This window comes from Grampus griseus, assembly GCF_964374135.1.
Source record: "Grampus griseus genome assembly, chromosome: 3".
Taxonomy (NCBI): domain Eukaryota; kingdom Metazoa; phylum Chordata; class Mammalia; order Artiodactyla; family Delphinidae; genus Grampus; species Grampus griseus.
In genome coordinates, this window is record NC_139019.1 from 161,278,678 (window position 1) to 161,300,347 (window position 21,670).

Genomic DNA, 21,670 nt, shown 5'->3' on the forward strand with positions numbered 1-21,670 from the left:
CCCCTTCCCGGCTCCAGGGCCGGAGGCGCGCCGGCCACGCCCCACCCCGCCGCCTGCTGACGTGCTGCATTATTCATGAGACGCGACTGGCCACGCCCCCTCCGGATTCAGCGAGAACCACAATCGCCGCCGCACCCCCCGCCGACGTGCTGCATTATTCGTGAGACGCGGCTGGCCACGCCACCCTGCGGGCCTAGTGAGGCCCACAGTCACCGCCCCGACTTCCTGCATATTCATAAGGCGCGGATGGCCCCACCTCTCAGAACTCTAGAGGTGTCCGCTTTCGTGCCCGGACTCCGCCCCGACACGCGCCCACCTTCAGGCCCCGCCTCAATGTGTATTATTCAAGACCCTGACAACCAGGCCCGTCGAAGCCCCGCCCCACCAGCTGCTGACGTGATGTATTACTTACGCAGTCTCTCCAAGTCTTCCGCCTTTGGCTTCTGTTGAGAGCCCCAACGAGGGCGCGGAGGGGGCCAGGCCGGCGCAAAACACGTGGGGGGGGGGGCGGAACCAGCTGCAGACTGAGTGGGTGGGCGTGACTATGCAAACCGAGCGCGCGTTGGACGCTGGGTTGGGCTGGTGGGGCTTCCCTAAGGTTGTTGGGGAATTGTGGGGGCTGGTAAACTTTGCTCGCAATAAGACTAGACTTTTTTTTTTTAATATTTATTTATTTATTTTGGCTGCGCTGGGTCTTAGTTGCGGCATACGTGTGGGATCTAGTTCCCCCAGCAGGGATTGAACCTGGCCCCCCTGCATTGGGAGCGCGGACTCTTACCCACTGGACCACCATGGAAATCCCAAGAGTAGACTTTTAATAGAATAAAATCCTACATCCCCACGGGCCCTGAGAGATGGTGGTTGTCCAGTTCTATTAAAAAAAAAAATTTCACATATAAAATTAACCCATTTAAAGTGTACAATACTGTGGCATTTAGTACATTCACAGTGCTGTGCAGTCACTACCACCATCTAGTTCCAGAACATTTTCATCACCCGTAAAGGAAACCCTATACCCACTAAACAGGTTATTCCTCATCCCCCCTCCCCAGCCCCTAGCAACCACTAAGCTACTTTATCTATGAATTTGCTTTTTCTAGACATTTCGTATTAATGGAATCATATAATATGTGACCTTCTGTGACTGGCTTCTTTCACTCAGCATGATGGCTTCAAGGTTAGTCCATGCTGTTACCTGTATCAATGCTTCATCCCTTTTTATGACTGAATAATATTCCATTGTGTGGCTAAACCACATTTTGTTTATCCATTCATCCATTGATGGACATGTGGGTTGTTTCCACTTTTTCACTATTACGAATAGTGCTGCTGTGAACATTTATGTACATGGTTTTGTGTGGACAGATGTTTTCCCTTCTCTTGGGTCTATACCTGGGAATGAAATTGCGAAGTCATATGGAAATTCTATGTTTCACCTTCTGAGAAACTGCCAAGCTGTTTTTCACAGCAACTGCGCCATTTTGTCAATTTCTTGTTTTACATGTGGGGAAACTGAAGCTGAAGACCAGCTCTGGCTTGCCCAGGAGAGCTCCTCCTGGGCTCCTGGGTCTTCTGACCTGCAAAAAGTTCCTGAGTTGTTTTCCTTCTCGCTTGAATCTAATTTACGGTGGTCATAGAATGAATATTTTGAGGCAAGACAGGAAGGTGAAGGTGTATGTCTCTACCCAGGTGGTCTCATTAGTTCTGCCCACCAGTGCCAGGCTGGCACTACCATCTCTTTACCCCGATCATGAACTGCTGACCCTAAAGGCAATGCTAGATTCTGTGAAACCTTTTTCCATACCTGTCATTAATATCTCCATTTACAAATGGAGAAACTGAGGCTCAAAAGGGTTAGGCAACATGTGACGATATTCACCCTACCAGTGAATGGGCTGCTTGGAACTTTGAACTTGGATCTTTCTGATCCAGAGCCCTCCTGATTACCCTTCATCCTGCCTCTGGTACCTGGGTCCCTTTCTGTATTTCCTCATTGAACAACCCCAGCACAGGGCCTAGCACAGAGTAGGTGCTCAGGAAATATGTGTTGAATTAATAAATGATCTCATTTAATCCTCACAACACAGCTATCAGCCCATTTCAGGGATGGGGAGAGCGAGGCTCGGAGAATCTGGAAGGTCTTACATACTGCTGCAGAGATTCCAACTCCAGCCTGTCTGAGCTCAGGGCCAAAGCTCTGGGATATTCCACCCTTCATCTAGGATCAGATCATCCTACCACCAACATGCCAGCACTTGCTCAGACACGCTGACCTATTTACCCACTGCTGTGCCCAACTGCGTATCCGGAGGCTGGGCCAGGAAAATACTGGAGCAGGCCAGGGCTGCACTGCCCCTAGAAGGGCCACAGAAAGGCAAGAAGGGTAGCTGTGGAGCAGGCAGTCTGGAGTTAAGAGGATGAGGAGGGGAGAGACAGCCAGACTGCTGAATGGAGTAGAACATGGGAGGAGCCAGCTCTAAGTGCTGACCAGCTTGCTGTGTGACATTGGGAAAGGCATTTCCCCTCTCTGAGTGTAAGTGGATTCATCTGAGAAACAGACAACAGTACTAGTAACAGTCACCCCACGTAGAGTGTTTAAAACACACGAGGCTCTGTGCTCAGTGTCTGGCACCCACAACTGCCTTTCGGGGTGGATACAGTGACTTGGTCCCATCTGCCAGATGAGGAAACTGAGCACTTAGAGAAGTTAAAAGACTTAGGAACACTGCAACAATGGGCTGTAGTGCTTGGTAACAAGTATTGATTTTTCTCCACTTTACACTGAATGCCCCAGTGGCTCCCAACAGGACCCCTGAAATGATAATGGAGGAAATCATCAGGCATTGGCATGCTCTCCAAAAGCCTTTAAGAACTAGGTCACTCAAGAAATTGGAAGCCAGTTGATCACCTTGAGTAGCCTCTCAACATATATTCCACGTAACAAGCCCATTGAAAAAGGTCTAGCTCTGTGATGGGAACAGTGACCCTAGCCTGACCCTCACCCCTTGTAGCCTTGGATGTGTCTCACCCTCTCTGTTCCTCATTTTGCTCATCCATAAAATAGGGATAATAACAGCATTTACCCAAGAGCCTGGCCCTAGACCAAAGGCAAATGGCATCGTCATGGAAATTGTTATTATTATTAATGGGTTTACAAGAGTTTATGTACATAACCTTTCCGTTAGACATTTATGTTCTTTGCAGTTTGTGGGTTTTTAAACTACACTGGGATGAACACCCACTATTCATTAGTTGGCTATCGCTAATATATGTATTAGTTTGCTATTGCTGCCTATTGCTGTGTAACAAAGTATCTCAAACTTAGTGACTTAATATAAGGAACATTTATTATCTCAGTTTCTGTGAGTCATAAGTCTAGTATGTTTTAACTGGTTCTCTGCTCAGGGTCTCATGAGGCTGTAATCAAGGTATTGGCTTGACTGTGTCCTCATCCAGAGGCTCATCTGGAGAAGGATCTGTGTTCAAACTCCTTCAGGTTGTTGGCAGAACTCATTTTTTGGTGGTTGTAGGACTGAGGTCCCCACTTCCTTGCTGTCAGCTGGGGGCCACTCTCAGGCGCTGGCCACGTGGCCCCCTCCATCTCAGCAATAGAGACCTCCCTCATGTTGAATCCCTCTGACTTCCTCTTCTACAACCAGCAGGGTCAGGCCCACCCAGGTTATCTTAAGGTAAACTGTGCCCAATAACAACACAATCATGGGAGTGAGGTCTACCACATTCCCAGACCTGGGATGACACAGGATGAGAAATCTTAGAAACGCCTTAAAACTTCTGCAACGCACAGCCCTTAGAGACACATCTCTGCACATCTGTCCCAGAACTTCCTGAAACTTGAGATGCTAGGTCAGAGCAAATGGACCTTTGGGATTTTGAAGCAAACAGTTTTGCAGCAAAGGGAACGTGATGATCCATGAGAACACTCAGTTTGGAGCTGGCCCCTTTGCATGGTAGGGTGGCCAGCAAGCAGCCTGCTCCGGTGCTCCCTTAGCTGGGCACCTCAGAGCCAGCAAGTCTACCTTTTGGGGCTTCAGGACTCATTTGTGCAATGGGTAGGGGGGTGCTCACAGCTCTTCTCGGGATGGGGGTAAAGACATCTGTTGTCAGGGATCCCCAAGACCGCCCTCAGGTTTGATAACTCACTAGGAGAACTCAGAAAAGCTGTTACACTCGTGACTATGGTTGATCACAGCGAAAGGATAAGGATCAGCAAAGGAAAAGGGTGCACAAGGCAGAAACCAAGAGAAACCAGGCACAAGCTTCTGGCTGCAGACAGCACTGAATTTTCCCAGCAATGACAGCAATTCCATGTGACAACACACATGGAATACCGCCATCCAGGGAAGCTCACCCGAGCCTTGTCCAGGGTTTTTGTTGGGGAGGAGGGGTCAGTCATGAAGATATGGCTGACCACCCACGCGATGAAATTCAGTCTCCAGCCCGTCCAGAGGTTGAACTGATATCATGTGGCCAAAAGCCCCCACCCTAAATCATATTGTTAGCATGGACTATCTGGTGTGGCCCACAACCTCAGGTAAACACTTATACCAGTCAGGACATTCCAAGAGTCTAGAGGTGACCTCCCAGGTGCCAGTCAAGGGCCAGTCCTTTAAATGTGCATAGTTTGGACAACCCAGGCCTGATGAGTTATTTCTTTACCACTCTAAAGCAGGTGGGGCTCCAGGTGCCCTCATGGCTCCAGCAGAAGTACCACAGAAGGCTTTAATAGTTCACTGTGTGTCACGTGACCACCCAGGAGCCAATCACTGTGGCCAGGGGGCTAGAATGCTCTGATTGGTCAGGCCTGGGTTGCAGATCCACCCCTGAAGGCTGGTGGGGAACCAGCTCCATCTGCATGATGAGGAGTAAAGGTGAGTTCCACCAGGAGGAGAAATAGAGCACAAGCATTCAGAGACACTGATGATTCCACACTGGGTGACCCCAGCCAACACTCCCCACCAGGAAGTTGTCCTTTAAGGATGACATGAGATGGAAGTATGCAAAGGTCATCCCACTGAAGTGCTCGGGAGACATGAGCTCTCACACGCAAAGCTCATTCTACCATGTTCACTTCCAACTCACAGCCCACTGAGAGTCGCGCCCCTCGAGGGCAAGTTCAGGCTGAGTCATCGCCGAAGACAGGGTACACAGAAGGCACTGGTGTATGTTTTGATGTGAAAGAAAAATCCATCCTAGTTGTCCTCTGAACATACCACGCACCAGCCAGCCAGCACACGTTTGCACATGCTATGCCTGAACCAGGAGCAAGCACCGTTTGCCACCCACCAAAGGCCTCCTTGTGCCTTTAGGGCAACTTCGATGCCCCTCGTCCTGGATGCCCTGGCTCCCCACCCCAACCCTGTTCAGACTACTGAGGATGGAATGACCAAGGGGGTGAACACATTAAAGTCACACATCTGGCCATGGCATTCAAGGCCTTTCTCATCTCCTGGCCTTAACTTGCAGTAAGATGCAGAACCAGCTGGTGGGTGGAGCATGTGCTCTGGAGGCAGGCCGACCTGGGCCAAATCCTGCCTGTTGCTTCCAGGTAGTGGGACCCTGGGCAGGAGATGTCTCCTCTCTGGGCCTCAGTCTGCTCAGCTAATAATGGGACACAACCAAAGCAACCATGGAGAAAAGGGGCAAAGGTGGAGGGCACACCCAGCCTGACTCCATCATTACTAAAAAGCTACAGTCTTCAGGACAGTGTGGAACCTGCCAAGGGGACACAGAGACCCTCACCATAGAGCAGAGTCCAGAAAAGACACACATGTGTGGTCAGTTGCTTTTGACAAAGCTGCCACAGTAACTCACTAGGGAAAAGTAAGTCTTCCCCACAGATGTTTCTGCAACAACTGGATGGCTACATGGAAAAAAATGGGGACTTCCCCGGTGCTCCAGTGGCTACGGCTCTGCGCTCCCAATGCAGGGGGCCCAGGTTCGATCCCTGGTCACGGAACTAGATCCCACATGCCGCAACTAAGAGTTTGTGTGCTGCAACTAAAGGTCCCACATGCGGCAACGAAGATCTCATGTGCTGCAATTAAGACCCAGCACAGCCAAATTAATTAATTAATATTTTAAAAGAAGAAAAAAATGAACCTCAACCCCAACCTCACACCACATACAAAAATTAACTCAAAGTGGCTCATAGATCTCAATGCAAAAGCTAAAGCCATAGGACTTTTAAAAGAAAACCTAGAAAATCTCTACAAGCTGGGCTCAGCAAATATTGACAAAAAGCACATGGAATGGAAGAAAAAAAACTGACAAATTGGACTGCATCAAATTTTAAATGTCTGCTCTTTGAAAGACATCATTAAGAAAATGAAAAGTGAGCCACAGAGTGGGAACTACATTCACAATATACCTATAGGACAAAGGACTTGTCCCCAGAATACATGAAAAATGGGCACAGAACAAGGCTGCTGTGGGTAAACAGTGGACTAACCCCATTGCCAGCACACAATCAGTGCTCAGGAATGTCAGCAGTGGTGACTCTCACACCCGGGCCAGGAAGTCACCCCAGCCGGCCCACAGTCCCCCTGGCCAACCTTCAGGCCAGCTTCCCAGCCTGAAGTCAAGGAGACTGAGGAAAGAGGGGGTATCCTGCCTGAGATGCAGGTCTCCCGAGCCTGGCCAACCCATGGTCCCCGCCCCAGCACCTTCCATGGAGCCCCCTTCCTGTCTGAGGACAAGGTAGAAACCTAAGGGGGCTGAATGGTGGAGAGGAGAAGCAGGTCCAAGCCACCCCAATTTATGCCCTGAGAGTAATCCAGGTGGCCCAGCAACGGCCTGGAGCAGGCAGGGCAAAGATCTAGTTTCCAGGCCTGATGGCCACCTTCTGCTGGGTGGCTGTGGCCAGTTGCTTCTACTCCTGGACTGTAAGGGATGGGGGCAGGCCGAACACTTGTGTGGTCTATCTCAGAGACAGCAGCAGTGAGAGGAACTCAGGTTAATAAAGGCCCAAACACTGGCTCTGGCTGTCCTGGTTGTGACGGTGGGCAACATTTTGGAAAGAAGCTCCAACAGCCCTGGGTTGTAGGGAAAAGGAGATGGGATGGAGCTCCCAACCCCTCCCCATAGCCCCCAAGGCCTTGCAGGGTCCAGCTCTGCTGACCACCCACCTTTATCAACTTTGAACAGACGAGGTTCCATGCTGCTCCAAGGCCTTTGCACTGGCTATGTTGCTGCCCAGACATGGGGCTGTCCTCTTGCTGCACAGCCAGACCCCTGTGGTCACTGAGGGCTCAGCAGAGTCCCCAGTTAGGTCCCATCAAGGTCCCCAATTTCAGAAGAGGCAACAGAGTCAAGAGAGGTGGGGTAAGGAGCATAGCTAGCTGTGAACCCCCCCAGAGTCTGACCAGGGACCCTGAGCATAACGCCCCGCTATTCCAGGTCTCAGTGTCCCCATTGGTAAAGATGGTCTGCTGTGATCTGAGAGCAGACAACCCCCACTCTAGTCCTGGCTTGGCCATATCCACGGTCCTGTGTGACCCTGGACAAGGCACAGGCTGTCTCTGGCTCAGCCCCAAGTGATGGTGGAAGAAGGCTCCAGAGCCAGCAGGGTGCGGGGTGGGAGGCTTTATTTCACTGTGTGTTGGGGGGTGGGGGGTGGGGTACCTGGACAGAGGGCAGCAGGCGGGGCAGGAGGAGTTGGCGCTTGGACAGGGAATGGGTGGGGGAAGGGCTGCCCCCAGGCCTGTTGGGAAGGAGAAACTGAGGCTGGACCCTGTTGGGACCTAACCCAGGGGGTGGGGTCAGGGGTGGGAATTGGGTCTGGAGGAATGAGGGCCCCCTTGCTCCGGGCTGGACGTGGGGCCCGGGCCCTGCCTCACTTTCCTCCTATAGGGCTCAGTCCCTCCTGCTCGCTGGGCCACACGACCCCCAAACCTCACTGCCCCCGCCCCAGAGGAGGGGGCTAGGCCAGTTAGGGCAGTGGACAGGGAGCCTGGGGGAGTTAGGGAGCGCAGGGTGGGGTCCACGGTGAGTGGAGGGGATGGCGGCCACCTGGGTGGTCAGTTCCTGGCAGCGATGACCACAGAGAGTGCCACGCCCCCCAGGGCGACAGCAGTTGCCCCAAACAGCCACTTCCATGGGATGGACTGTGGATAAAGGAGAGGGAAGAGGAGGCTAGACAGCGGTCAAGACGGATGTCTTGCACTTCAGCTAGCAACAGGCCCCAAAAAGGCCTCCCAGGAAACCACTGCCTGACAATGCCTTACCTGCCTCTTGGAAAACTCCTACTCATGCATCAAAACTCAAGCCAAATGTCCCCTCCTCTGGTACACCTCCCCTTCCCCTCTGGATGAGCCCCACCCTGAGCCCTCCAGATTGTGTTTTATCTTCTGCTTTAGTCCTGGTCACACAGCACTGGGCTTCTCTGTGTCCCCAGCATGGTCCACAACACCCCAGTTCATGAAGACATCGATGTTTGCAAAATGAAGAAACTCCCTCTGCATGGCGTACCCTGCCCATAGCCCCTGCCCCTACTCTAGGAGCCTCCCTGTGCCCGCCGGCCCCAGCTCACCCAGGCACCCTTGCCAGGACACTTGGCAGGCAGCCGGCTGGGGTTGCCCAGCATCTTCCGGTACAGGGCGGTCTCAGTGCTCCGCTGGGCCGCGTGCTTCTTCACCAGCTTTGAGAGCTCTGCATGGATCGTCTGTGAGAGGGGGGTGTCTGTGAGAGCAGGTGGCAGCAGAAGCCAACGATCACTGCTAGCAGTCTGCCTTTCTGGGGCCCTGGGGCCCTTCAGGGCTGGAACCACTGGGACATGGGAATTCTGTCAGCTATTCTCTGGGCATCGGCGAAGTGAAGGCTGCTATCTCCATCCTCCTAGGAAGCCAGAAGATGGAGTGGAGCAAGGGTGGCCAGGAGAGAGGAAGGTTCTGGGAAGAAAGCTGAAGACACTGGCATTGGCCAGGCTGGCTAGTGCCCTTGGCCTCTGGGACCCCTGTTGGGGGTGAGTCCAGACTGCCTATGCAAGGGTCAATAAGGGCCTCAGCAGGTGGGCTGGGGCCCTTCAGCTACCTACCCCCTGCCACTTCCCAGGTAGAAACACCATAGGGAGAGCCACAGCAAGAAGGCTAAGGGGCAGGCCACAGGAAAAACTTCCCAGACAGGCCGGCACAGCAAATCTCAGGGTGCCCCCATTCTGCTCACCTTGTTGGAAGGTTCCAGCTTCAGGGCTGCTCTCAAGATGGGGATGGCCTCACTGTACTCGCCTTGCTGGGCCAACACCTGTGGGAGGAAGTGGGGCGTATATCATTCTGGACCCACGGTGGGCCACATTCTCCTTCAAGAGACCCAGCCCTGCCAGGCTCCTGGCCACCTGACTAGTCCCAAATGTATCTCTAGCAAGTGCCCCGGGGGTCCAGTCACCCGTACACTGCTCCCCTGAGCCCTTAGACTACATGAGCAGACCACCAGGCTTGGTGTCACTCCCCTAACCTGCTCCTTCTCCTGGGTGTCTGGCTCATCCTGTGCAGGAGACCCAGGTGCTGGTCTCTCCTCCTCCTTCACCACCTCGGCTGGCTCGAGAAGCCAAATGGATGCTGCCAAAGCTCTGGCCACATCGAATGATTCAGAGCCAGGCATGTGACTCAAGCCAGCCAGTGAGATCCAGCCTGAACTCTGCTGGTACCACTGAGAGGCCAGTTGCTAAGTGGAAGGGATGGAAGCCTGGAGCTTTTGGCAGAGCAGGAGGGAGCATCTTGGTCACCCTGAGAGAGGAGCCTGCCTGAGAGAGAAACGCGGCAGACAGACACAGCATCTGCACAGCATTTCTGAACACCTGGATCCAGCTGTGCCTGAAGCCATTACCCCTGACTTGGCAGTTCCACAAGTCGTTAATTCCTTTGGCTGAATCTATTTGAGTAGTTTTCCGTCACCTTCAACCAGCAGACCCAAACATGTATAAGGCTACATAAACAGACAGTCTCACTCCCCACAAGAAGATTCTAAACCCTTGAAAAACAGGGACAACATCTTTTCTCTACTCTCCGTTTCTATGCAGAACTCTACACACAAAAAGCACTTAAAAAATGCTGGCTGGCCTGCTCAGGCCTCTCATTAACACACTAGGTGACCCTGCGTTTGCTTGCACCTCAGTTTCCTTGGTTTACTGCTAAAAAATGCTGAAAGCACCCCCTATCCCAACAGGGTGAAGATGAACAGAGATGGGGACAAAAGCAATTAAAGTCAAATCCATTCAAGCCAAATTCACTCCTACATTCCACCAGCACTTACTCAGCACCTACTGTATGCCTGGCTCTGTTTGAAGGGCTAGAGATTTAGCAGTGAATGAGACATACAAAATCCCCACCTTCTGGTAAGGGAGATGGACAAGAGGCATGACACCTGGCCATGCTGACGGTGACACAGGAAACATGAAGGCAGGGCAGAGGGTCAGGGTGGGTGTTGTAGGGAGGACTTCCTGAGGAGGTGACATCAGAGCAAAGACTTGAAGGAGGTGAGAGAAGGACCCATAGGTGTATTTGGGGTATGAATATCTCAAGCAGAGAACATAGCCTGTGCAAAGGCACGGGGGTAGGAGCAGACCTGGCCCAGGCAACAAGTAGTGGAGAAGCTGAGCAGCATGCAAAAAAGCAACAGCACACTGGAAGATGATGGCAGGAGGAAGACCAGATAGCTCAGAGCCTTAAAGGCTGAAATAAGAACCCGGCTTTTACTCTGAGGGAGATGGGAGTCACAAAGGGTTATATGCAAAGAACAGTTATCAATGGGCCAAAGGGCAGTGTTGGGGAGTAGAGGGAACCTAAGACCCAGGGTTCAAATCTGACCTCAGTCAGGGGACTTCCCTAGTGGTCCAGTGGTTAAGACTCCACGCTTCCAATGCAGGGGGAACGGGTTTGATCCCTGGTTGGGGAACTAAGATCTCACATGCCATGTAGTGCAGCCCACAAAAAAAAAAAAAAAAAATCTGGCCTCAGTCAATGAATTGCTGTGACCCAGGCCCACCCCTGCACCTGTCTGAGCCTCAGTTTCCCCATTTATACCCCAGAGAGCTTGGCTGACTGATACCTGTGCCTATCTCAAATCTAGGGTTTGGGACCAGCGCCACTGCTCTGAGGTCAGGGAGCCAGCCTGCCCGCCTGCTGCCTGTGAGCTGCAGCTCACCTTGCCCTTGCGGAAGAGCGCCTTGATGTTGTCGGGCTGGTGCTCGAGCACAAGGCTGCAGGAGCGCAGCGCTGCACGGTAGTGGTCCAGCTTCAGCTGTGAGGCTGCCAGGTTGTTCAGACACTTCACCTTCAGCTGCAGGAGCTCCTCCTCCTCCTCGAATGTCATGTCCACTGTTGGGGGACAGCACTCAACTACAGCCACTGTTACCACACCGCCAGCCACCCACAACCATCTGCAGAGGGATTATGTGACCCAGGCCTAGGCCCACCCCACTGCAGCTGGTACTGGAGGAGACTGGGGGGGAAGGGTCTCTGAGCGTCCCAGTCACAGGAAATGGGGGATTTTCAAGATGCCAGTGCTGGGGCCTCTACCACCTACTCCCTGGGGGACCTCAGGCCTCTCTGGCCTCAGTTTCCCCATCTCTAACATGGGCCAAGACCAGTGCCGTCCTCAGGGCACTCCCAAGGAGTCGACAAAAATGGAGCCTAAGTGAACGAGTGCCTGATCATGGATTGACAATATCTGCAGTCACCCACGTTCCAACATCTACCTGCACTCCATAACAGTCCACGGACCTGGGATATAAGTCTAGAAATATCTAAAGACTAGGCATAAACATCTATCCATATTCTAGAATTTTCTAGAACATTTTGAATCTGGGGCCCTCTGTGGCTTGAAGTTTCTAGCACTAGTGGGGATGGCTTTGCAGAGGAGGTGCTGGGATTCGACCTGGCGGTCACCTTTGGCACTAGAAGTGATGGCCTTGATGGCGAGGTCGTAGGAGTTGGCGGCCAGCACGAAGTCGGCCCGCTGGTAGTGAGCATTGCCACACTCCCGCTTCCGGTTGGCCAGGGCCACGCGTTCCTGCCCCGTGAGCATCTCCAGGTCAGGCCCATCCACGGCAGTCTTCAGGGTCACCTCCAGGCACAGGGCCGCGTGTGGGGGGATGTATGGGCTCCTGCTGGGGGATGGGGTGGGGACAGCACTCAGACCCAGCGGCCACCATGACTGAACCCCAAACACACTAGGTTCAGTGGGAACAGGCGGGAAAGGGCCGTCACCCCCTCCTCAGTAAAACACAAGGGAAGTTAACTCTTGCTACTCTTGAGCTCCGTGACTTGGTGCGGGTGTTCCCCTCCCGGAGCCCGTTTCCTTTTCTATAAAATGTGCACCTAGATAGGGTGAGATGGGGGAGCAACCGGTCCCACCCACTTCCTCACCCTCACAGGGACCCCTGCAGGCAGCAGGTACTCACCTGCCCTGGGGGCCGTAGCAGTACTTGGAATCAGCAGTGACCATAGCCGTCTCTCCCACGTCCATGAGCGGGACACTGAGATCCAGGGCCTGGGGTCGGGGAGGGGAGTGGCATGAGTTGAGTGGGTCCAGGTGCAGTACAGTAGTGCCCACCCACCCGGCCGCCGCCACCACCACCACCTCCCCTGCATCTCACCCCAGCCCCTCCCCACCCAGAACTGCCCAGGCCCTGCACCGTTCCCACCTGGATGACATCACAGTCACCCAGAGTGAACACCAGCTCCGGCTCCTCCTGTACCCGTGTGCCATTCTCCAGCGAAGTCTGCAGCTGCACAGTGACCACCTGGCCCTTGGCCGGGCGGCTTGAGCCTGGTGGGCCTGGAACCAGCATCTTCTTCCTCAACAGCCCATTCCCTGCCATGGAGCAGGGACAAGCAGCCTGTCACTGAGCAGCTCAGATGGGCAGCTGCCCCCTGGGCACTCCCCCCTCCCCAGCCCTGCCTATCCTGGGGGTGGCACAGCACCAGGGCACAAGCTGAGTTTTCAGTGGCCACTCCGCCACTACTGGGCAGGTGACCCCATGCCTCTGGGCCTCAGTGTCCCCGGCTTGGACACTGGGCATGAAAGGATTGATTTGGGGACTGACGATACTGGCTCCAAGGATGGGCTCAGTGAACGCTGGCTGGTCTGTTATCTTAAGAAAACCAAGGTAGTTCCCCGGTGGCCTAATGGTTAGCATTCCGGGTCCGGGCTTTCACTACTGTGGCCCGGGTTCAATCCGTGGTCAGGTAACTGAGATCCCGCAAGCCAGGCGGCGTGGCCAAAAGAAGAAAAAAAAAAGAAAGTCAAGGCTCAGTGAGGGCAAAGGGCTGAGAAAAGCCATCCTGCCTACCACAATCAGGGCAGCAGGGATACCCAGTAATGAGACTCTGGAGCTACCCTCTCCTCCCTCCTCCGGTTCCAATCTCAGCCCTGTGACGTGTGGACCTCGATTTACCCAGCCATGAAATGGGGTGATCAGGGGGTATCCTGGTGACACCTAGTGAGTAGTTTGCTTGGTTAGCAGAGCACCTGTGATGCCAGGACTGTGTCCCGACCAAAGCACCACATCACTGAAGGACCTATAAGCAAAAGTAGCCCCCAACGCCCCCCTCCAGCGGCCGAAGAGACCACTATGTTCCCCTCCATACCCCAAACGATCTTAGGAATGGCCAAATGGCCACAGCCAACACCTACTGAGTACCAGGCATGGGGCCCCGTGCTCTCATGAATCCACTTAAGGAGCCCCCGCAATGATGACACCCACTGTCATGCCATGACAACTGCTGGGGCAATAGAGGGCTTACACCTATGGGGCACGTCAGACTGACATCATCTGCAGTCACCCATGTTCCAACAAGTACCTGTATTCCATAATATTCCACTGGTCTGGAAAATACTACCATGAGTCTGAGTAGACCCCAGTCTAAAGGTTAGGGGCAGAGAGATCTATTAATACTATGGAATATTCTAGAGTGTTCCAAATTTCTGCAGTGCTCCCCAACTTATACATGCCCCTGCATCCAGTTTGAGAACCAACGATCTAGTGGATGCCAAGAGACCCCTGTGTCTTGAGGTTTCTGGGCACTAATAGTGGATATGCTGGTAGGACCTCAACCAGGCACTGCCTCTCACCCAGGTAAACCCGGGGATGTAGAATCACAGCCCCTCTCAAGGCCTCAGTTTCCTTGTCTAGAAGCCTGAATTCTGACTTCAGAAAGCAGCTGGCTCGAATATAAACAAACAGAGCCATCCTCATGCTCAGGTAGGGAGCAGGGCAGCTCTTAATATCATTAGAGAAGAGCTTCCCAAACTTTAATACAGCCAAGGAGGCTGTGCAACCTTGGACAAGTGCCTTCACCTCTCTGAGCCTGTTTCCCTATCTGTAAAACGGGGATATGGTAGGACTTACATCGTGGGGTTGCTGTGAGGATAAAATAAGATGATGCACAGGCCTGGCACAGAACCAATGCTCAGTAAATATCACCTGGTGTTATTTTTAGGCGCAGTAAGGTTTATATCTGTAGTGGAGGTGAAATCAGTACCAATTCGATTTTATCAGTACCAGTATTATTCGATACTACTGTATCATTAGCACTAATGATGGTAGTAATAATGTTTTACTATTATTTGTGTGGTCATTAGCATTATTTAGTGTATTAGATATCAGAACTAGTATCGCTGTGTTTATCTTCTAGAGTTGTTGTGATGGGGTACATGGGGGTGGCACATGTGTGGGTTCTCCTAGTTTCTTTCTTGCAGGACTTTTCTGAACAATTAGCACACTAATGAATACTATCAACCAGACACAGGGATGAACAAAATGGAATGTTCCACAGATCTATTTGACCTCAGGACACATTGTTCTGGGGACAGGCACTTGCCAGACAAATGCCAAGAAAAGTGGGGATTGGGAGCTGCCAGTGCCTGCTGTGCTGGCTGTGCGGCTCTGGGCAAGTGATTCAGCCTCTCTGAGCCCTGTTAACAGCTCTGCGAAAGCAAGTCATGGGGTGGGGAGGCAAGAAAAGGGCATAAACGTGAAGTGTCTCGAGCAACTGCCTGTGGCTGGCGATCAACGTGGTTACCACATGTTTTACTTCCAACCTCCTTCACAACAGAGATGGGGAAATGAGGCTCAGGGGGAGAGGGCCTAGGCCAAGGTCACTCCTGAACCTGAGCTGTCCAGGCCCTGTCGGTCAACCCGAGCCACCCCTGCTCCTTACCCAGGATGTCCAGCCACTCGTCCAGGGCTGGGGCGGGCTCAGGCTCTGGCTCCATGGCAGCCAGGAACTCTCGGGCCAGGGCCCCGGGCTGCTCGGCCTCCTCCTGTGAGGGCTGCCCTACATCCTCAAGTGGCGGCAGCTCACTCAGATCCTCCTCCTCCTCCTCCTCCTCCTCCTCGCCCTCTGCGTCTTCCACCCCGTCCAGCACTTCGAAGTCCTCAAGTGGTGGGACCCCAGCAGGTGGCGGGGCAGTGGGCTCAGGGTCCGCAGCAGAGGGCTCAGCACAGGATGCCATGCTGCTGGGGGGATGGGAATTGGCCCTGGTGGGGAGAATGGATGGGGGTAAGAATCCCACCAAGCCCCTCAAATCTCCTCTGCCTCCATTCTCCACACCGCCGATCACTTGCTGTGTGACTCAGGGGCTCCAGGCCTTAGTTTCCTCATCTACAGCGTGGGTAGAGTAACAACCCTGGTTTGTCCAAAGGACTTAACAACGCACTCATCAAGCCCTGGCATCAGGTTCAAACAGTGTTAGCTATTATTAACTATTATTTAATCTTTATAAACACCCCGGGGAAGTAGGGAACATTCCCCCTGCAGAAAAGGAAATTGAGGCCCAGAGTGGCAAAGCCATTTGCCCAAGGTCACAGAGCAAGCCAACCACAGGAGGCAGGATTTGAACCTAGGGCTTTATCTGCTTAAACGTCCAGAGCTGGTGCTGGGATTTTTTTCAGGGGGACAACCCCTGAGATCTTGGGGAGACTATTTTTTAGAGCCCAAGGGAAAAATAACTGAATCTTTACCAGAGTTCCCCACCTCCAGCTGTCCCTTCTCCTAAGGGGAGCCACCCAGAAACCCCAAGGCTTTCCTTCCATACACTGAACCTAATACCACCGCCCCCAACACCAGGGACCTTGACCCAAGCCATTCCTTGGGAGCCTTTTCTCCTCTCCTCAGGCCTTCTTACCACCTTCTCAAAGTAGTCTCCTTTGAGGAGGAGTGGTCGAGACCCCCACGGCTTCTTCCTTGGACCATCAAGAACTGTCCGCCTCCCCCAGGCCCCAAGCTCTGGCGGTGGTAGAGCCGTCATTCTAACCCACAGCATCCCCTCCCTAACCCTCACCTGCCTGCTCCTTCCGGGCTCGGGTCCCATTTTCTGAGACCCTCCCAGCCCCCACCCTCACAATCTCCTGCGCTCGCATAAATAGCCCTCCCCCCATCCCAAGCACCGACCCCAGCCCGGGCCAGCTTCCCCCACAGCTGGCCCGTCGCCCCTCAACACCTTGATATCCCCAGACGCCCCCCCTCCCCATCCCATAACACCCTACGCTCTCCAGACGCCCCCTGCACCGGCCTGGCCTACCGTCAACCTCCCACCCAAGTTCCCAACGCCCCACGCCTGTTTGACGCCACCAGTCTGGGGCTCCCGACCCCCCGCAACCCTCGGGCGCCCCCGGCCCTGCACGTCTCCGCCGGCAGCGCCCCCAGCCGCTGCCCTTGACCTTCCGTGGCCCCCACCCCCAGCTGCCCTCACCAGGCCGCGCCCTCTCCGGCACTCAGAACCCCCGCGCCCCCCGGCTCGCCTCCCCCGCGGCCCTTCACTCCGCCTAGCAGCCGCAGCCCCCGCCGCGCCGGCCCCCGGACTAGCCCAGGTCCGGGCAGCGCTCCGGGCCAGCGCTACCCCGCCGGCGCCCCGGGACACGTGCCTCCGGCTCCGGGACCCCAGCCTGGGGTCCTGCGCCCCCCTCCCCGCCCCCAGCCGCGGCCGCCGCGCCTCGGGAACCAGGCTCTGGCACTCAGCACCGCCCTCACCGCGCCCATTGGACGCCGCCGCGGTGACTGCAGCGTCCATTGGTGCGCGAGCACATCCGTCTCAGGCACAGGCACCGCCCCCTTCCTGCTTGCATCCGTGGGGCGTTCTTAAAGGGGCAGAGGCCGTCGCGCCAACCCCGGACGGAGGCGAGGGCGGAGGCGGAGGCGGGGGCGGGGGGCTGAAGATCCGAGTCAGTTCTCGGGTCAGTGCCGCGCATCTTGGCAAGACATACAACCCCTGTTTGAGCTTCATTCTGCTCATCTGTGAAATGGGGATAAACACCTCTATGCGCGCACTCTCACCTTGGGGGCTGTTGGGAGGACAACACTAAATGGTATTTCCTTAAGGAGCTCAGGCTTGCAGGTCAGAGCAGCCAGACTGCTGGATAACCCACTCTGAACCGCTAGTTACTTCTGTAGACCCGAGGCCCCGAGGGGGAGCGACGTGCCCAAGAGCACACAGAACCTCCGCCCTGCTGCACCGCCCCTGCACCTGGTCTGTCTAATCCCGGGAGGGTGGCCTGGTGCATACTGGAGGAACTCAATAATGGCTAGGTTAACTGCTGAGAGAGCAGGGCTACTGGGAGGAGTCCCTCCTCCCTGCACCTTCTGCTAGAGCATGATAAGGTGCCCACGGCCCCAGGAGAAGGTGTCAGCATTGATTAGAAGGGTTTTTATGGCTCATGTTTTGAAAGAGGGGGCACTTACTCCTTTTCACTCTATTTTATTTTCTTCCCAGCAGTTACCCCCTTCCAGAATGATCTTGTTCATTCTTTTGCTTCCCCCCTTCCCCCCATCTTGCTCCAGCCTGGAAAGAATTTTGTCTGTTTTGTCCTCACCACCTCCTTGAATGATGCTTAAGGCCCTATGGGAGTTCAATAGATGAATGAATAATTGAATGAATTAATGAATAAATGAGCAGGACACTGGCTTTTGGAGGTAGCTAACACTGGAGAAGGTAACTGGCTTTTGGCGGTAACTTGTCAGATAGGTGCTCTGAGGTCACCTCCTACTGGAAGCCATCCCTGACCTCCCCATGGCAAGGCCAGGTGTCCTGATTGGCTGCAGTCTTGGTAAAATGAACCTCCACTTCATAACTGATTCACTTGTGTCTGTGCCGTCAGTTGACTTTTGCCTCACCCGGTAGACTGGAAGACCCCCAAAATCTGAGAAGGGTACATTGTTTCTTATTGTTTTAGTCCTGAGGCCTACATACTGCATGGCACAAAACAGGGGGAGGTATTCAGGGAAATCATTGTGGAAAGAAGGAAGGAAGGAAGGAAGGCGGGGAGGAAGGAAGGCTGCCCTGTCAGAAGAGGTGGGGGGGGGGGAGGACTTCCCTGGTGGCGCAGTGGTTAAGAATCTGCCTGCCAATGCAGGGAACACAGGTTCGATCCCTGGTCCGGGAAGATCACACCTGCTGCGGAGCAACTAAGCCTGTGTGCCACAAATACTGAGCCTACGCTCTAGAGCCCATGAGCCACAACTACTGACCCCACGTGCTGCAACTACTGAAACCTGTGCACCTAGAGCCCATGTTCCGCAACAAGAGAAGCCACAGCAATAAGAAGCCAATGCACCGCAACGAAGAGTAGCCCCCGCTCACTGCAACTAGAGAAAGCCCGCGCACAGCAATGAAGACCCAACACAGCCAAAAATCAATCAATCAATCAATCAAATTAAAAAAAAAAAAAGAATCCGACTGCCAATGCAGGGAACATGGGTTCGAGCCCTGGTCAGGGAAGATCCCACATTCCACGGAGCAACTAAGCCCTGCACCACAACTACTGAGCCTGCGCTCTACAGCCCGCGAGCCACAACTACTGAGCCCATGTGCCACAACTACTGAAGCCCGCATGCCTAGAGCCCGTGGTCAGCAACAAGAGAAACCACCGCAATCAGAAGCCCGCGCCCTGCAACGAAGAGTAGCCCTGGCTCGCCGCAACTAGAGAAAGCCTGCGCACAGCAGCAAAGACCCAAGACAGCCAAGAAAATAAATAAATAAAATTTAAACAAAATAGAAAAGGAAAACATTTTGGACCAGCCAAGTCCCTTTTGGCTTCAGTGTGCAGCCCCCACCCCTTCCAGGACCCTCGTAATTGTTCCCTGGCTTCCAACAGAGCCCAAGAGACCCGTTGAAAAGCTTGGTTTCTCCAGTCTGGGCCTCTTCTGCTACAGCTTGGCAAAGCCATGCAGACAGAGCCACAGGTCTACTTTTCCCAGCAGCCGCCACCCAGGCTCTTCTCAGCACTGGCTGCTGTCTGGCTCATGGAGCTCCACAATTCTTAAAAGATCAAATCCACACTATGTGCTTTCCCACCATCCTGTCTTTGCTCCTGTGATCCCCTCAGTCCTGAATGATTGTCAGCACCTGCAAAACTCCTAATCCTACCTCAAAACTCCATCCAGATGTACCTGCTTCCTGGCCTTCAGAAGTCCTCAAACCCCACTCTGTAGGTTCCTCCAGCCTTGAGTCTCTCCTCCCTCTAACCCAACATTGTTCCCTTCAGGGCTGGGATTGTCTGTGTCAGACTCTCCTTCATCCTCCAAGGCTAGGCAGGGACTGAGTATTTTCTGGATTCTCAGAATATGGGCCAAACCCAGAAGGGGTGACTAGAGGGTTTACTGAACAATTTTTAAAACTGTTGGTTGAACTATAAGAATGTATAAGATTCCTGATCATCATTTACTTTTCAATGAATGAAGGCAGGAGAGTGTGAGAGTAATAACAGAGTTTACCCTCAGTTTACCAAGGGCTTACAATGGGCCAAACTCTGTTGTAAGGCAGCGGTCCCGAACCTTTTTGGCACCAGGGACTGGTTTCGTGGAAGACAATTTTTCCACGGATGGGGGTGGGGTGGGGCAATGGTTCAGGCCGTAATGCCAGCAATGGTTCAGGTGCTAATGTGACTGATGGGGAGTGATGGCGAGTGGCAGATGAAGCTTTGCTTGGTCACCCGTCGCCAACCTCCGGCTGTTCAGCCTGTTTCCTAATAGGCCGAGGAAAAGTACTGGTCCACAGCCCGGGGTTGGGGACCCCTCTTGTAAGGAATTAACCTGCATGATTTCTTAAGGTTAAGCCACTTGTTCAAGGCTACCCAGCTAGGATGTGACAGCTGGAATTAGAACTCAGATATGCCAATTCCAGGGCTCTCAAAGAGTTTTCCATGTGCCCAAAGGTATGTGTGTATCTCTCAAGCTCTTAGCAACCTTAAGAGGCAGATGCTAGGTTCACCCAGACTCACAGTTAACAAACTGAGACACAGAAAAATCAGACATATAATATATAACATACATTTCATAAGACCCCAGAAACTAATGATAATTGCTAACACTTATCAAGCAATTACTATTTGCCCCATTTTGTTCATGCATTTAACTTGGGTTATCTCACTTAATGCATCCTCATCTCAGTATGAACTCATGGTTTTCAGTAGAGACACAAGGGAACAGATATAGAACTAAAAATAGATGTGTATATGCATGCGTTAGTAGACATACATGTATTTCCTAGCTCTGACTGCTGAGAGGGTCTCTAAGCAATAATACCTGGGTAGCAGTGAGCACACCCAGCACCCAGATCTTGGTCTCTAAATACCATTCTCCAAGAAGCAGAACCAGGCTCCTTGGAGAAATGGCTGATTCCAGGGATATTCCAAAGCAAGCACAGAACATCTTGTGATGCCAAAAGTAAGGACGTACTCACAGAAACATGGAGACATATTAAAAAGACATAGGAGCTAAATTAAAGGGGCAGTAAAATAAATAATATAGAAATTAATTATAAGGCACAGAATAAAATAAATACTCATGACTCCATAGTGATATAAATACTTGAATACATAATTGAGAAGAATGGACAGCTCTTGTTTACAACAGAATTCCAATTAATAATTAAATTAAAAATCACCATTATGCAAACACATAGTAAGTAATCATTATTGCTGCCAAGAGCCATGAATGGATGCTAAAACTAAAGGGTGAAAAATATGTAAACAACAACAAAAAAAACCCAAGACCAAAACACCAATGGTATTTACATGGTCTCTTAAGTATCCCCCCATAGGATACTTATTAATTGCAAAGGAAAATAGTAACTTGACAGTTGAGAAGCTGGTAGACACTGCCTTAAGCAAGTAATCAAAGTTAACGTCACCAACAATGAGACATATCAACATCCCAGTGTCTCCTGATATGATGCATTGAGAAGGAAACATCACTTTTGTGGGATTCTTTCCCAAGCTGCTCAACTTCAGTCTAATCATGAGGCAATATTGAACAAACCCATAATGTTAGGTGTTCTACAAAACCAGTACTCTTCAAAAGTATTAAGGTCATGAAAGATTAAGGAAGACAGGAATTGTCACAGAGTGGAAGAGACCAAGGAGACAAGACTAAATGCAATGCAGGATCCTGGCCCAGAAAAAGGTTACCAAAAACGCAGCAGGGTGTTTGAACGCGAGTGAGTCTGATTCCCAGCCTGGAAAGCAGAACATTTGGGTCTGGATCCACCACAGCCCACTCGAGGATTGTATGACCCTGTGGGAATGCTTGCCGCTCTCGGACCTCAGTCTTACTATCTATAAAATTGGTTGTTTCATCCTCCCTCCCCATTCCCCTCCCCCCTTCCGGGCTGCCTTGGAGCTCAGGCTTTGGAAACTACGCAGGCGCGAGAGAGACTG

At 52.7% G+C, this 21,670-nt stretch overlaps 1 protein-coding gene across 3 annotated transcripts; it reads right to left on the reverse strand.

The window, feature by feature from the left end:
* Positions 1-7,594: 7,594 nt before the first annotated feature.
* FKBP8 (FKBP prolyl isomerase 8) lies at positions 7,595-16,982 on the reverse strand. 3 transcript variants are annotated; one of them, XM_082652332.1, is made up of 9 exons: positions 16,883-16,982; positions 15,177-15,496; positions 12,659-12,828; positions 12,416-12,504; positions 11,901-12,118; positions 11,158-11,330; positions 9,181-9,258; positions 8,549-8,680; positions 7,595-8,123 (listed from the first exon to the last, which is right to left on the reverse strand). In XM_082652332.1, exons 2-9 carry the CDS (start codon positions 15,469-15,471, stop codon positions 8,037-8,039), a joined length of 1,242 nt encoding a protein of 413 aa, XP_082508458.1. In that variant the 5' UTR covers positions 15,472-15,496; positions 16,883-16,982; the 3' UTR covers positions 7,595-8,036. The 3 variants fall into 3 exon arrangements, with proteins under 3 accessions (XP_082508458.1, XP_082508456.1, XP_082508457.1); XM_082652330.1 differs by having other exon boundaries at positions 11,901-12,121; XM_082652331.1 differs by lacking the exon at positions 16,883-16,982 and adding an exon at positions 16,784-16,802 and having other exon boundaries at positions 11,901-12,121.
* Between the last annotated feature and the right edge of the window lie 4,688 nt (positions 16,983-21,670).

Coding starts and splice junctions, on each gene's coding strand:
- FKBP8 (XM_082652330.1), bottom strand. CDS start 15,471: ATGGCATCCTGTGCTGAGCCCTCTGCTGCGGACCCTGAGCCCACTGCC. Junction 12,829..15,176: donor CGAGTGGCTGGACATCCTGG/GTAAGGAGCAGG, acceptor GCTCCATGGCAG/GGAATGGGCTGTTGAGGAAG. Junction 12,122..12,415: donor TGCTACGGCCCCCAGGGCAG/GTGAGTACCTGC, acceptor CCCATCCCCCAG/CAGGAGCCCATACATCCCCC.